The sequence below is a fragment of the Mus caroli genome, unplaced genomic scaffold, assembly GCF_978045245.1.
Source record: "Mus caroli unplaced genomic scaffold, Mus_caroli_1 scaffold_17, whole genome shotgun sequence".
Lineage (NCBI taxonomy): Eukaryota > Metazoa > Chordata > Mammalia > Rodentia > Muridae > Mus > Mus caroli.
In genome coordinates this window covers 56,748,068-56,763,101 of record NW_028227272.1, presented here as the reverse complement: position 1 = coordinate 56,763,101, position 15,034 = coordinate 56,748,068, and the positions used below count along the sequence as shown (strand labels likewise).

The window sequence follows — 15,034 nt, the reverse complement described above, 5'->3', positions numbered from 1 at the left end:
GAGGCTCCCATAACTCAGGGTTACCCAAGTGAAAAGTTTTCACGATGGACAGAGGGCATGCCATTAAAGGAAAGCAAAGGTGTTGCTTCGTACCAAGAGACTGTCCCGTGCCAATGGGCGAAGTCGAGGGTGTAAGCTGGGGGTGCTCTTACTAATGCTGCAATAATCTGGAGACTTTTTGGATTGTCATTTCAGGGGATGTGGGTCTGCTGACATCTAGTGGGTAGAAGCCAGGAAATCCTGCTATGTCCCTGAGTTGGGAAGGCCTTCCCCAACACTAAAGCATTATTGGATGAGTCATGATGATGGCTAGTTGGGTAAAAGCCATTAATGCCAAGTCTGATGACCTGATGACCTGCGTTCAATCCCCGGGACACACGTGGTGGAAGGAGGAAATTAAGATACCCTCTGACCCTTAAGATATTATAGCAAGTACTGCTAAATCAAGAGAGATTTGATGTAGTCAAGAGTTTATAGTAAGGTATGGTAGAAAAGGTGGCACACATTAATTTGTGCTGTACACAAACGTTTAGAGCATGTGTGAAAATGATGATGTAGTTTTTGTAATAAATAAGCCAAGGTGCTCTTTTCTGCTTTGCCTATAAGTTAGATTTCAGGATGAAGTTATAATCCTCATGGTAATCTTAGTATTCATCAAGTATTAATTTATGGCTTTAATAGAAATTTGCGTTAATCTTTTTTTTATTTTATAATCTTTTTATTAGGTATTTATTTTATTTACATTTCCAATGCTATCCCAAAAGTTCCCCACATGCTCCCCCACGCACTCCCCCACCCACCCACTCCCACTTCTTGGCCCTGGCGTTCCCCTGTACTGAGGCAGATAAAGTTTGCATGACCAATGGGCCTCTCTTTCCACTGATGGCCGACTAGGCCATCTTCTGATACATATGCAGCTAGAGACATGAGCTCTGGGGAGTACTGGGTAGTTCATATTGTTGTTCCACCTATAGGGTTGCAGATCCCTTTAGCTCCTTGGTTACTTTCTCTAGCTCCTCCATTGGGGGCCCTGTGATCCATCCAATAGCTGACTGTGAGCATCCACTTCTGTGTTTGCTAGGCCCCGGCCTAGTCTCACAAGAGACAGATATATCAGCTATAACTAAACTCTTGTTAGTGTATGCAATGGTGTCAGTGTTTGGAAGCTGATTATGGGATGGATCCCCGGATATGGCAGTCTCTAGATGGTCCATCCTTTCGTCTCAGCTCCAATCTTGAGAAAGGCTCCTGCATGCTCACTGAACATGTTAGGGGTTAGGATGGTTGAGGAGCAAGTATGACTTGTGTAGAACACATGTCATGTTGCCAATTTCCACAGTTCCAAAAGTACGGCCCTTAAAGAGCACCTTCACGACAGAAAGCTGGATCTTATTCCATTGAAGGCTTACTAGGCATGTGGTTTTACTGCTAGCTATCCAGGAGGAAAGCTATGATGTGTAGTGTTGGTTCAGATATCCTGGATGCAGTACATGGAACACTCTGGATGTACTAAGGTCAAATAGCAGATATGTCCCTTGGGGAGAATGGGAACTGGGCCATTTAGTGATTGGATAGCTAGCAGTAAATACACACACATACATATAAAGAGTCTTGACTATATATATATATATATATATATATATATATATATATGTATGTATGTATGTATATACATATATATATACACATATATATTACACACACACATATGTGTATATGTTTTAGACATGGTGTTCGAGTTCCTGTTGAATATTCCTCAGTCAGGCACATAAATGGGAAGGAGTGATTGTGACCCTGGCAGCCTGGCTGAGTTAACAGTGAAAACTCATATGACACACCTTTATCCCACAGTCTGGAATGTCTGTGACCTGGGAAAGGGGAACCACAGCATGCACAGTCTCAGTTGACAATGTCATGTGAAACCCCCATTGCGAGCAGGCAGGAAAGCTGTGTCACGTCGTGTCGGTTCACATATCCTGGCATCAGTATGTGGAACACTCTGGATGTACTAAGGTCAAATAGCGGATATGTCCCTTGGGGAGAATGGGAACCGGGCCCATTTCAGTCCATGGAAGAGGATGAGGAGAAATGGATTCGCCAGCTCCAAGTGAGTCAGTCAGATAGATACTCAGATGCTGGTCGCTTTTTAAGAAAGTGGGACACTGCAAGGAATGGGGTAGGGTTCAGCCTCAGCCTCAGGGAGTCTTCATGTCTCCTCCCCCTCAATCACATTTGCTCCGCGTGCATGTTTTCCTGCAGTTTGCTACTAGATTTTACTGCCTAGATTTACTTTTGCTGTTTGCCATACCTAGCGTCTGTCTTCAGACCTCTGAACCCAGGCGGTGTTGCAGACCACTCTTGCCTTTAAGTTAATAGATACACCAGGCCTTTGTAGGCACCTAGATCACAGTGCCCACCCAGGGGTGTAGCATAAGAGCTCACTGGCTGGATCAGCCAAGAGCATTTAGGGAACTTAAAAGTCATCAAAATGCTGAGACTTGTGATTCGTCTTTGGACTTAAAGCAGCTCTCAGGGTTTTTTTTTTTTTTTTCCCCTCACAGGGTGGACTATACTTGTGGCTGTACTAAATTAAATAATTCAAGTGCTTAAAAAAATATAAACTAGAGTATAGCTTGTTTTTGTTTTTTTGTTTTTTTTTTTTTTTTTTGGTTTTTCGACACAGGGTTTCTCTGTATAGTCCTGGCTGTCCTGGAGCTCACTTTGTAGACCAGGCTGTCCTCGAACTCAGAAATCCGCCTGCCTCTGCCTCCCAAGTGCTGGGATTAAAGGTGTGCGCCACCATGCCTGGCGTGAATATCGCCTTTAAAATTGTGATGGTTTGTATATGCGTGGCCCAGGGAGTGGCATTATTAGGAGGTGAGGCCTTGTAGGAGAAGGCATGTCACTGTGGGCGTGGGGTTTAATACCTTCATCCTAGCTGCCTGGAAGTGAGTCTTCTAGCAGCAGCCCTCAAATGGAAATGTCGACCTCTCAGCTCCGCCTGCATGCACCATGCCTGCCTGGATGCTGATAATTCTCCTGCGTTGATGATAATGGACTGGACTTCTGAACCTTTAAGCCAGCCCCAATTGAATGTTGTCCTTATAAGAGGTGCCTTGGTCATGGTGTCTGTTCACAGCAGTAAAACCCTAACTAAGACAAAAGTCATTCTACCTGTTCATCCTCCTTGAGTTGAAAACCTACCCTTGCCCATGGAATGACAGTGACTTAAATCAGGGATGTAGCCACCTAGGCAGACTCTAGACATGGCTGCAAGTGTCTGGGTGACAATGTAGAGAACCCTGGGTATGGGAGTGTATTTCTGTGGTCCTAGGTGTTCTCAGCACTTGCATTCTGTAGTGTGATTCTACAGAATTCTACAGGAGGCCCCTCCTCTCCTTAGCTCCAAGCCTAGCTGTCACATGTGGCCCAGGGAGGCTCCAGAGGATCCCTCAGTTTACACTCCTTGCCGCTGTGCAAGTCCTTACTCAACACGAGTGTTTCTGAACAAAAGGGTGGATACACGACACAGGAGCAAACGCCAGTATCTTTCTATGTCCTTCTCCAGTGAAGCACAGTGATCCAAGGGACATCTCAACACACCCATGCTTTTCAGTCCTGAGATGCCAGCAGGGAGTAAAGAACAGGTACCCGAGGGTCAGAGGAACTGGAGACAGGGAGCTTGCTTTGTGAGAAATGGGGAAGGTCACTAATTGAGTGCTGTCCCTGAGCCTTTCCATTGAGGTCAGGCCTGGTTTTGCTGGTCACTTTTGATCCTGGCTTCTGATGACTATCAGGCTGTGCCCTGTCCAGCCACCATTGGATCCTCATGGTTGCTGTAAGCTGGTCCCTGCGGTTTCAGCATGGAGGAAAAGAGGTGTATCGGTGTCTCTGCTCCTCCTTCCGGGGGAGGTTCCTGTTGTCAGTGAACTTTGTTAAGTCACTCAGGATAAACATTACACCCTCCTTGGGAAGATTATCTGGGGACTTGAGAGGTGATCACAGGTTACATATGGCAGTGTGTGTGTGTGTGTGTGTGTGTGTGTAAAACCAGAGATTAAAAGAAACAAGAAATGTGTTTTAGAAATGAAGTTTTATTTTAGTAGGATCTGGGATGGTGCCTGATCCACAATGAACCTTTTCAGTTTACTTTTTTATTTTTAAATGCAGCTCATGAAAGCAATGTACCAAACGTGGTGCATTCTCTTGAATTACAAAGGGTTCCTCTGGAGATAGAATTAAAAACTCAATTATGGATTAAAAATTATTTTTGTGGTAAAAATTTTAGGCAAAAGACTGTTGTCTTTTGCCCTGAGATTTGACAGAACATTTGAATTTTCTCTGTCAGCAATTTTTAAGTCCTTGAAAGTGTTGGGGGAGGGGGAGAGGGAGGGGGAGGAAGAGGAGGAGGTAATGTCATGTACCTTTAATCCCAGCCCTGAGGAGGCAGAGAGGAAGGCAGATCTCTGAGTTCCAGGCCAGCCTAGGCTACAAAGTAAGAAAGTTTTGACAAATTGTCCAGTGCAAAATGATTAATGAACATTTTCCCCTACTGACTAGCTATGTTGTTCTTCTGTGTTGAACTGTATTTGACTTGTCCATAAGAAACAGTGTTCTCCCACAAGTCTTATATTTATAGATCCTATGCTTATAAATTAAGAAGGCAAGGTTTAGTATTGTGGGGTATAGAGAAATTGACAGCATTTTCTGTATTTACAGTGAACTAATAGGATGACATTTGCACGTACGTAAGCAGATGGGTTTCTGTATGTGCATGTTGGCTTGTGTGTGGTCCTGTGTATATAGGCCAGAGGTTGACAGTCAACACATACTTTCCATTTAAACTTTCCACTTGATTGTTGAAGCCACGGTCTCCCACTGAACCTGGACGGCACTGATTTGGCCAGAGAGCCCTAGGGAACAGCCTGGGACTACAGGTGTGCTCCACTGTGCCCAGCTTTTTTTTTTTATTCCTCTGTTATTGAGAAGTTCATACATGTATACAATGAAAGGGAGCTTAACTACTTCCAGCTGCTCTTATATCCCCGTCATGCACCCCAAGCCTCGTGTTCATGCCCTTTTCAAATAAAAACTTTGAAAACCCTTTAAGTCCAGTTAAGTGCTGCCTCTGTGCGTGGCTGCATGACTGGCCAGGACTGTTCTTTCTTTCCCATGCTCTCCCCACCCCTCCCTCTAGCCGTGTGACCTCCACTCTACTCCTTCTCCAGGTGAGTGTGGGACAGCAGGCATTGCATCATGGAGCAGCCGGTTCTCCTCACCTGAGGAAATGGGGCGGAGGTCACAGGGCTAGGGAAAGGCTGACAGTGAATCCTGGTCCATCTGCGTATCTATCCACCCCAAGCTGTTAGTCATTATAGAAAGGAGAGGACCGGAATTTAACCAACAAACACCACATTATACAGATGCATAAAGATGTTTATAAGGAAATTATACATAGATTATATATAAATATATATCTATACATAAAATCAAGAGTATTTACCATTGGATAGAGAGAAATGGAAAACTTTGTTCAATGTTTTTTCTTTTTTTTTTTTCAAATTTTTTTTTCAATTTTGATAACAAGTATGTTTTATTATATATTATTTAAGTCTCTTCCTGGAGGGCTATGGCACAAAATTGCATCTAGTCATTTTAAAATTCCTTAATTTACTGATGAAACTGGGAATTTATGTGTTTGGTTTTAATGTTGCTCATGTGATTAGCCTATGTCTTTAGTTCCCTTTGTGTCCATGTTTAAAGTTTTTTATAAGATCATAAATATATCAACTTTAAAAGCAATTTTCCTGACCTCATTTTAATTTTTGAACAAGTAGCTGCTTTTTAAAAAAATGTTTTAATTTGTTTTTAAGCTTAGTTGTATTTAAGGCTGGCTCATAACCAGTACCCGCTGTTGCTCACGTACATTATGTTTCACTTGGCTTTGTGTAGATTTTGCTCAAGTGAGACTTTGAGTATTTCCTCTAATCAGTGATACACATGATGCATCTGATCCTATCAGTTTACCTAAAACTGTTGGCTAATTTCCTTTTATTTGACATGTGTTATTTTCAGATTAGAGCAGATCCAGGCTTAATGTTGTCCTCTAAACTATATAGGAATAGCGATTACAATATCGTATTTCATGCCATTTAAAACTCTACCTGGAGTCATCAGCGTGAACGTTTTTCCTGACAGCATGTGGGACTGGGTTGGCGTCTGCTTCCTTAAACAGACCCCTTTCCCTCCTTTTTAGAATTTTATAGAATCTTCGATCACACTGTTTGAATCTGACCTAGAAAGTGGGAAGTTTATTGACATCACGAATCAGGAAATTTCTGACTTAGAAGAGATCGGCTTTGGCAGCGAGACAAGATCCATTCATGTGAAGAGTGGAGTGTAAGTAGCCCCCACAGAAGAGCCTGGGGAGCCTGGGCAGGGCGCGCTCAAAGCTGGTGGCGGCTCAATTCTACACTCTGCTCTTCTCTCCCTCCTAGGTGGGTTGCCTACCACCAGAAGTTCTTCTGCGGCGATCAGTACATTTTAGAGAAAGGAAAATATAAATGTTTTTTTGACTGGGGAGGATCAAGTAATACAATCTTGTCTATCCGACCAATCCAACTGGTAAGTGAAGCGTGGGGCAGGCGGATGCGGGAAGGATACAGTTGACTGTTATACAACAGTGGTCCTTAACCTTTTTAGCACCGCAGCCCTCGAAAACCAGCGCCTCGTGTTGTGGTGACCCCCAGCCATAAGATTATTTTGTTGCTAATCCATCATTAGTGTGCTTTTGCTAGTTATGAGTCATAAGGTACACATCTGAGTTTTCCTGTGGTCTCAGTTGACCCTCGGGCAAGGGTCGTTCGTTCTTTCAGTGTTGCTTGGTGCTCCTGATGAATCAGCTGCTGCTGAGTCACTTTCTGGAGATCCAAGATGAGTACGACCCTGGTGACTCTTGCTCATTCAAGGGAGAGAGATGATTCGTGGGCAGTTATAGCGTGGTCAGCAGGAAGTGTGAGGTCATGCTGGAAGAGGCGGAGGAGGACGCTCTGTCTCGTGGGGTCAAGACCTTCCCCAAGGAAAGAACTCCCTCCATACCTTACGGGAGTTCCCCGTCCTGGGAAGAGTACTGAAGCATCAAACGCTGTGGTAATGAGAAGCACCGCAGAGTTGGCCTGGATCCCTGTGCCTTAGCGTCGGAAATTTGAGGCCCTTTCTAGAATGTACCCAGGAGCTCTTTGCTCCTAGCTGCAGTAGCACTCAAAATAAACTAGTCCCGAATCCTAAAATCATTCCAAGGAATTTCTATAGGCTATTTGGAGCAGAGGCAGGTGAGGGAATTCAGGAAATTGATGAGACTGTGAAAATCGTTTTCAAAGTATATTTTCAAAATACTCTGAAGTCAGCTAAGATGATGTGATGCCAACTCCTTAAAAATATTTTAATATGTCTTTCAGGAACCACTCGGGATAAATGAGCCTACACACTTGGTATGTTTCAAAATATTCTTAGTTTATCATTTTTGGAGTTTTTACCAAAGGCACTTAGACTTTCTCAAACATTTCTCTTTCCCTGAGATTAGTTTTGTTGCTTTGTCACAAAGCAAGTTCCTCATGTCCTCAGTGACAGTGGGGCGAGGGGTGTCGGTTTTTGTTAGTTGGACTGGCTGGATGTGTCACAGCATCCTTCCTTTCCTCCTGACAGAGCTGTTGCTCTGCCCACAGTGGGGCCCTTGGGACCTCTGCCTCTCTGTCTTTGCCATTTCCTGTTCTGTCCTGTTGCCATCTTGCTGAGCCCCACCGGCCCCCGTGTCCTCAGAGGGGCTGGCCTGCAGTGCTTATTATAGACACAGGCTGAGAATTAACTACGTTAATTTATTTCTTTTCTGGGGAGGGCTGTGCTTATGTGCGGCAGACTTGTGGGAGAAGGTTCACTCCTGCCATGTGGGTTCTGGTGTTCAAACTCAGGCCATCAGGATTGGCCACAAGCACCTTTTCCCACTGAGCCTTTCATTGTGCTGTCCACAGGGATTTCTGATACTTGCATCATTTTTTAAAGCTCTTAAATGCACTCACTTTCCCATCTCCCTCTCCCCCTTCTCTCTCTCCCCCTTCTCTCTCTCTCTCTCTCTCTCTATTTCTCTCGTGTGTGTGTGTGTGTGTGTGTGTGTGTGTGTTTCAAAAGGGATTGGATAAGACACCAAAGCCCAGTGTTGGTTTATTGTCTAAATTAAAGTCAGCTTGAGGAAGGAAAGTAGACCTTACATGAAAGAAAGACTAAATAGGGACAGAAACACCAAGGAAGGGAAAGAGGGGGAGGAGGCCAAATACTGTTTTCTCTGTTTCTTATAAAATAACCTTGTTAGAAAAAACCCCTGTCCAAACTCCATGTGTAGTTATTGATGACCGGTGACATTCACTGCCTTACCATAGTGTAAGTCTTTTCTGAGCATGTCCAGTCTCCATGTTCCTGTCAGTGCTCAGCTTAGTGTAACCATGCTCCCACTCACTGCAAAGGCTTTGATGGTTTTATTACTTTCTAGTTAGCCGAGGCCTTCAGGGACAGTTCCTTCTTAGACATAATTGAGTGGTTGATCTTTAGAGACATGTCTTGCCAGAAATATTCTTCTGGACTTTTGGAAACCTTCAGCTGTTGGGTTTTTCTAGAGCACCGGGTTTTACATGGGTCAAAACAGCATGTGTAGATAATGAAGCTAACAAGAATAATTTCTCAACTGCGGATGAAACATCCCGTTCTTTTAAGTTCTTTCCCCTTCCCAACTCCTCTGCTCTTTGTTTTTCAAAAAGGAACTTCAATGTTTGGGGGGGGGGGTGCAGACTGCTGGGCTTTTGGTGTTTTCACTTTCCAGGTCAACCTTGAAGAGGGGAAGCAGCAGGCATGTGAGAGGTTATGCTTGCTAAGTTGCATACTGAGAGTCAGAAGCCCCTCCCCATTTCAGACATTTGCTTATTTACGTTTATATAAACAAGAACAAGCAAATCTTGGCTGTGTTCCCATAAGGTATTTTTTTCCTGTCTGAGTAAAGAGACAGTTACATTTTAGGGCTCAAGTCAGAGAGGGACTTTTTTGTTGTTGTTGTGTTTTATGTTCATTATCTCAAGAGAAACTTCAAGCCACTCGGGAGGGGGAAATCTAGAAAATGTGTAGAGAGCAATATATACACCATGAGAGTTATAAACATACACTTGCTGGTGGTTTGATAGGCGTGAAAAACTATATCTAACTGTTAATCCTAATAGAAAACCAACATTCATGGAGGAGAGGGCTCTTCTGCCAAGACTGCAAACCAGGCACTAAGTCTGATACCAACTCAAGATGCACATAGCAGAGTAGCGATCCCCATCCTCAGAGGTGACATGCCACTTTATTTCTGCTTTTTCTACTTTCCCCCCAAACAAAGCAAACAGTGAGCAGACTATGGATTATTGTCACCGTCTCTCTGACTTAGCAGGTGCCTGATGTCATAACCATTACTAGATTAACTATTATGAAATGTAATTTCTTCTCATGGGAAGTTAGAGTGACCCAGTATTTTGTATGAATTCTAATCTACTCTACCCTTTGACCTAGCCAGCCACCTTGGATTCCTGGGGACCTTTCTCATTTCTTTTTACAAAAGTAATTGCTTAGAATATTCTTGAAACACTGAACTATTATTTTACTCTACACATAATTGTATCTGTGAAAAAGAAACGAGGCAATTTCTTGTGCCGCATAACTTAGCTTTATTAAGCTTTGAATGACTGGAGGGTTTATAATAACTATGTTTGCTGTTGACTTATAGGCCAGTGGTTCTCAACCTGTACACTGTGACCCCTTTGGGGGAGGGGGTCACGTGTCAGATATCCTGCATATTTATGGTTTATAACAATAGCAAGATTATAGGTATGAAGTAGCAATGAAATTATTTTATGGTTGGGGGTCCCCGCAACATGAGAAACTTTGTTGAAATGTTCCTAGCACAAAAAAGGCTGAGAAGCGGTAATATACGGGGATTCTTATACAGTCAAAACCCAGGAAGAATTATTTAAACAAATAAGATCTTGCCTAGGTAACCAGCAAGATAAGATTTTTATGGTGTGTTTAATTGAAGTGAGCAATTTATGTAGAGTCTAATTGAAGACTAGAAACCAACAGATTTTTGTTTGTGTATTGTCTATGAGGATGGTCCACATGGTTGTGTGACGTGTTAGAGAGGAGAACTTCTCTTTAAGTTATTTTAGTGTAAAAGTAAATAAAATGATTTCAGGAGTCCCAGCTGACCCTGTGAAATAAATTGAGCAGCCCATCTGTGTTTGGTCAGTAATTAACTTACTGGATTTTTATTTTGTCAAGTTAGATTCTATTACATTTTCTTAGGGTGCATCATAAATGAAAATTACACAGTGAGATGTATTTCTGCAAAGTCTAAGTCATAAAGTGTTGACAACTTGTGCCTCAAGGGGTCGGTTAGAATGGAGACATGTGGCAGTGATGTGAGGAGATGGCCTTCTCTTTCCTGGCAGAATATGTTTTCCTTTTCTCTTCTCCCCTTGTTCCCTCCTTTCTTCTCTCCTCCTCTTCTTTCATCTCCCTACTTTCTTGCTTCTGTGTACTTCCATGGAGGAGACTGGTAAGCACAGACGAGTTCCCACATGGCCCATGGCAATGCATGTAGTTTGAAGATAACTCATATCCTGTCCTCTGTTTGCTTAGTTTCTAAGCAACACATCAACCTGTTTTGTACATCTATTGTCCAAGAAAGTCTAAAGGAAAATACTATAGTGATTTGTATGGCTAGGTTTTCTCCAACCTTAATTTTTCAAAACCACTATCAGTTAATTTTATTAAGAATGGAAACTACAGCTTAACGGTTTGCAGCTGCTGTGCCTAGAGCTGGCTTCTGATATCTCGAGGGCGCTCTTCATGGGTGGGCCAGCTCGGGCCACTCTCAGAGCATCGTTGTGAGAGCTGTTCTGTTCCCATGCACTGATGGGGTCACCAGAATGAGGGGGTGGTTTTGTAGCTTTGGTCTAATGTTGACTTAACCATGTACTTTCTAATTTACAGGTAAGAAAGAAATAAACTCAAAATATATGTTGAACCCAGTTTCCATATGTTTGCACAGAAATAGTTTATCAAAGTACTATGTGTGAATTTAAATTTTTCTGTGTATGAAAATAGACTCAGACCTGAAAGGGGCCTCCCACTGAATTATCTGAGCTGTACTACACCCGCCTGACTGCTGTCTGGAATTTGACATTTCCTGACTTTGTGGTGAAATGTTTAAGAGTATGTGTGTGTGTGTGTGTGTGTGTGTGTTGGGCAGTGTGCTGAGATCGAACTCCTGCATGCTGAGCAAAGTCTACATGGATACTAGTGTCTCAAGCCTGAATGAGACATGAACATTAAACCCAACGCTACATGAAAAATACACCCTACCAACCAGAAGCACATGTTCTGAGTAAAACATCTGTGGGATCCACTTTCAAGTAGTGTTTCTGGTTTGTTCTGTGAATTTTGATAGTGTTTGCAAGCTGTAGAAAATTTGTAGTTTTAGAAGTTTGTGCTTCGTGTTCATTGTGAAGCCTACATCTCGTTTGGGACTCTTCTCTCGACTGAAATGTGATGGATCTTCTTAAAACAGGGAGTTCCTTGGTGCCTGATGCTCCCTGTATGGTGTGCTTTCACAACAGGAAGCCACCTTGTGACAGCCACCTCTGTGGGCCAGGGGAGTGCCAGGGTTCTTGCTGCCCAGATTTTGGCGGCTCTTTGGTATCAGAGTGAACAAAGAATGAAGCTGTTAAGAACCAGATGCCACCAGAGGATGAGGGTGATGGCGAGCAGCCTCTGCTTAGGGAGCCTTGTTTCTGATGGCTGCATTGGCAGGACTCCTGTGTGCAGGGCATTTATTACAGTGCACTCCTTGCTACCATGCAAACATGTCTGTGCGGCAGCATGGGCCTGGGGCCAGGCCTGTTAGAGTCTCCAGAGGATGGTGAGATATTTGTACATAGGGCGCAGACATACATTCATTCATTCATTTCATTCATTCATTCAAGGCCTCTAGAACTGCAGTTTAGTTTTTTGTTTGTTTTTGATTTTGTTTTGTTTTGTTTTTTCCCAGCTCAAAGGGGGAATTTTAGTTGGGATTTCATTCTCTGTTTTACCATGACAAAAACTCAAATAGAAACATAGTGTGATATTCAGTTATATTGTATCAACTCTCAACTGTACACTTGAGATATTATCAGAAAAGTGAGCCCATAATCTAGAATACATACCTCTCACGTTCTTCACCATAAATTTGGGGTTAAACCCCACACAGTGTGACACAAGCTATGATGAATATATGGTAAATATAAAAATTTCATTCTCAGGTAAGGAGGAATAAAGGTGCACTCAGGAGACTGTCACCATTCTTCACATAACTTGACTGATACTAAATAAAACATGAGTCTAGTGTCCTGCTGAACTTTTATGAGCGCCTAAATGTTTATTAGCCTGTGATGATGTTAAGCAGCCATTTCACGGTCAATCACTATTATGTTCTCACAGCTCAAAGCATTCAGTAAAGCAAGCTTCCAAGGAGAGTGTATCGATTTCATAAAAGAATGTGCCGACCTGACCTCGTTCACGCCGGCATCCTTTAAGGTTCTCCGTGGCTGGTGAGTGCGCTTCCGACTCTTCTCCCTTCGATTGTCCTAAGTGTTTAAGTTTATGGAGGTCTGGCTTTTTATTTTTTTAATTTTTTAATTTTATTTTGGCATACACAGTAATTTAATTTTATAAAGCACTTAAAATGTAAAAAAAAAAACCTTTTTAGCGTGTAGGCTGTATGAAAATAAATGATAAGGCTGTTGTGTTTGCTGATCCTGGCAAAGACTGTGGATTATTGGTAAATGGAGCCAGAAAAATGATATTCATCCTGTAGGATATGTTAAAAACCTTCATACTGTCGAGTGGTCAGTGTTGGCACATGCCTTTAATCCCAGCACTTGGGAGGCAGGCGGATCTCTGAGTTCCAGGCCAGCCTGTTCTACAGAGTGAGTTCCAGGACAGCCAGGGCTACTACACAGAAAGAAAAACCTGGTCTTGAGAAACAAAGTAAAATAAGATAAACAAAGCAAATCAAAAGTCTCAGACTGATCATGAGATCTAGTATATATATTATTTCAGCAGCACCCACTTGCCACCGTCCCCTTAAGTGAATGTGAGAAAGCCGTCACCATGGAAATAATTGCTGGCCTTAATGGATGGCACGTTTGCTCCCCACTTGCCCAGAGCCACTGTCTGTCCCAGTTGCTTTCCACCGGGCACTCTAATCATGGACTCTCATTACCTCCTTGTCCTCCATCATGCTGCAAAGTTGTAAGCCTTGCTTACTACCCATCCAGATATAGTCTTCAGGGTCCAACCCCAACATGGCCTCCTTGACCTCCACTCTCAACCATCAAGCAGAGTTTTCCCTCTGTGCTTCCTTCTCCCTCTTATAGTTTGATCTTTTCTGCGTCTCTTACTGCTTTGATATTTACTTCCAAAGGGTTTGATAATTTTACAGCTCTAAAACATAAAGTCTTGTGAGTTCAGAAACATGACCAGCTCTCACTGTTGTGAGAGAGAAATATGTAGCAAGGACTCCAAATAGTTTCCGTACCATCATCTGGCTTTGAGTCTCTTCTCCATCAAGGTGGAAAAGAAAATGTTCTGCAAGATGAATTTTCACCCCTCAAGTAAAAAGAGGCATTGAAGTTTCACTGCAAGGAAATTTTTGTTTTCTCTCCTGATATTGAAGTCTAGGACAAACTAGTCACATGTGCTGGAAGTATACGTTTAAATTCTAGTTAATTGAAAGGAATTTTTTAAAAAAATAATCATTTTTTTCTTTCTTTTTTTTTTATTGGATATTTTCTTTATTTAGATTTCAAATGTTATCCCCTTTCCTAGTTTCTCCCCCTCCCAGAAACTCCCTAACCCCTCCTTCCTCCCCCTGCTTCTATGAGGGTGTTCCTCCACCCACATACCCACTGCCACCTCCCTCAGTTTCCCCACATTGGGGCATCTATAGAGCCTTCATAGGACCAAGGACCTCTCCCATTGATGCCTGACAAGGTCATCCACTGCTACATATGCAGCTGGAGCCATGTGTACTCCTTGGTTGATGGCTTAGTCCCTGGGAGCCCTGGGGGGTCTGGTTGATAGGTATTGTTGTTTTTCCTATGGGGTTGCAAACCCCTTCAACTCCTTCAGTCCTTGAAAGGAATTTGAGAGCCATGGGGATTGTCTGAGCACTGAGTTTTTGTGAGAGATCTGGATATAAGCCCAGTCCCCCTCCTTCCCAGCTGTGCAACTAGTTAAGTCGGGCCATCCCCAGCTCTCAGACTCCTCCTGTATGAAGGAGGAATGGTAATAGTGTCCTCCCCAAAAGGCGGTTTTCTCCTCCTGGTGCTGGGAATCGAACCTAGGCAAATGCTCTACCGCTGAGCCACGTTTCAAAGGATTTGTAAGCAATTATACATAAAATAATGCGAGCAAAGAACTTTGCTTCTTGCCTAATACATTTAAAAAAAAAAAAAAACCCTGATAAATGTCATTACATAGGGGAAAAAATGACAGTAACTGTGGTGCCCCCTGGCACTCATTCCTGTGGTAATTAGAATTAACCTGGTCTAGGTAAAGTACTGGCATTCTTAAACTATAGGGCTAAAATTTAAACAAGCCCAAACTACATTACTGATAGCCAATTAATTATTCTCTTGGGCTCCTCCTTTGGAAACCCTGAATCCTTAACCAGGCTTTCAGTGTGTGGTGTAGTGAATGAAATGTAACGTGAAGGACTCACTTTAAAGAAAAAAAATTCTCCTCACTGTCTGACACAAAAGTGACAGATATACTTTAAAGTAAAACTTTTCCCCAACATAACTTAATCACTCTGATTACGCATCACCATAAATTGATCCCAGGGTTTTTTACTTGAAGACCCTAAATTTACAAATGTCATTAGTATAAAGCAGATGTCTTTTCATTTCAGATT

The 15,034-nt window shown here is 42.7% G+C and overlaps 1 protein-coding gene across 1 annotated transcript in view; it reads left to right on the top strand.

The window, feature by feature from the left end:
• Crybg3 (crystallin beta-gamma domain containing 3) overlaps window positions 1–15,034 on the top strand; it is a 103,966-nt gene that overhangs the window by 62,604 nt on the left and 26,328 nt on the right. The window contains exons 13-16 of the mRNA XM_021184559.3: window positions 6,257–6,399; window positions 6,498–6,624; window positions 7,458–7,490; window positions 12,559–12,668. Coding sequence (XP_021040218.1) covers window positions 6,257–6,399; window positions 6,498–6,624; window positions 7,458–7,490; window positions 12,559–12,668 — 413 coding nt within the window. The remainder of the gene's footprint in view (window positions 1–6,256; window positions 6,400–6,497; window positions 6,625–7,457; window positions 7,491–12,558; window positions 12,669–15,034) is intronic.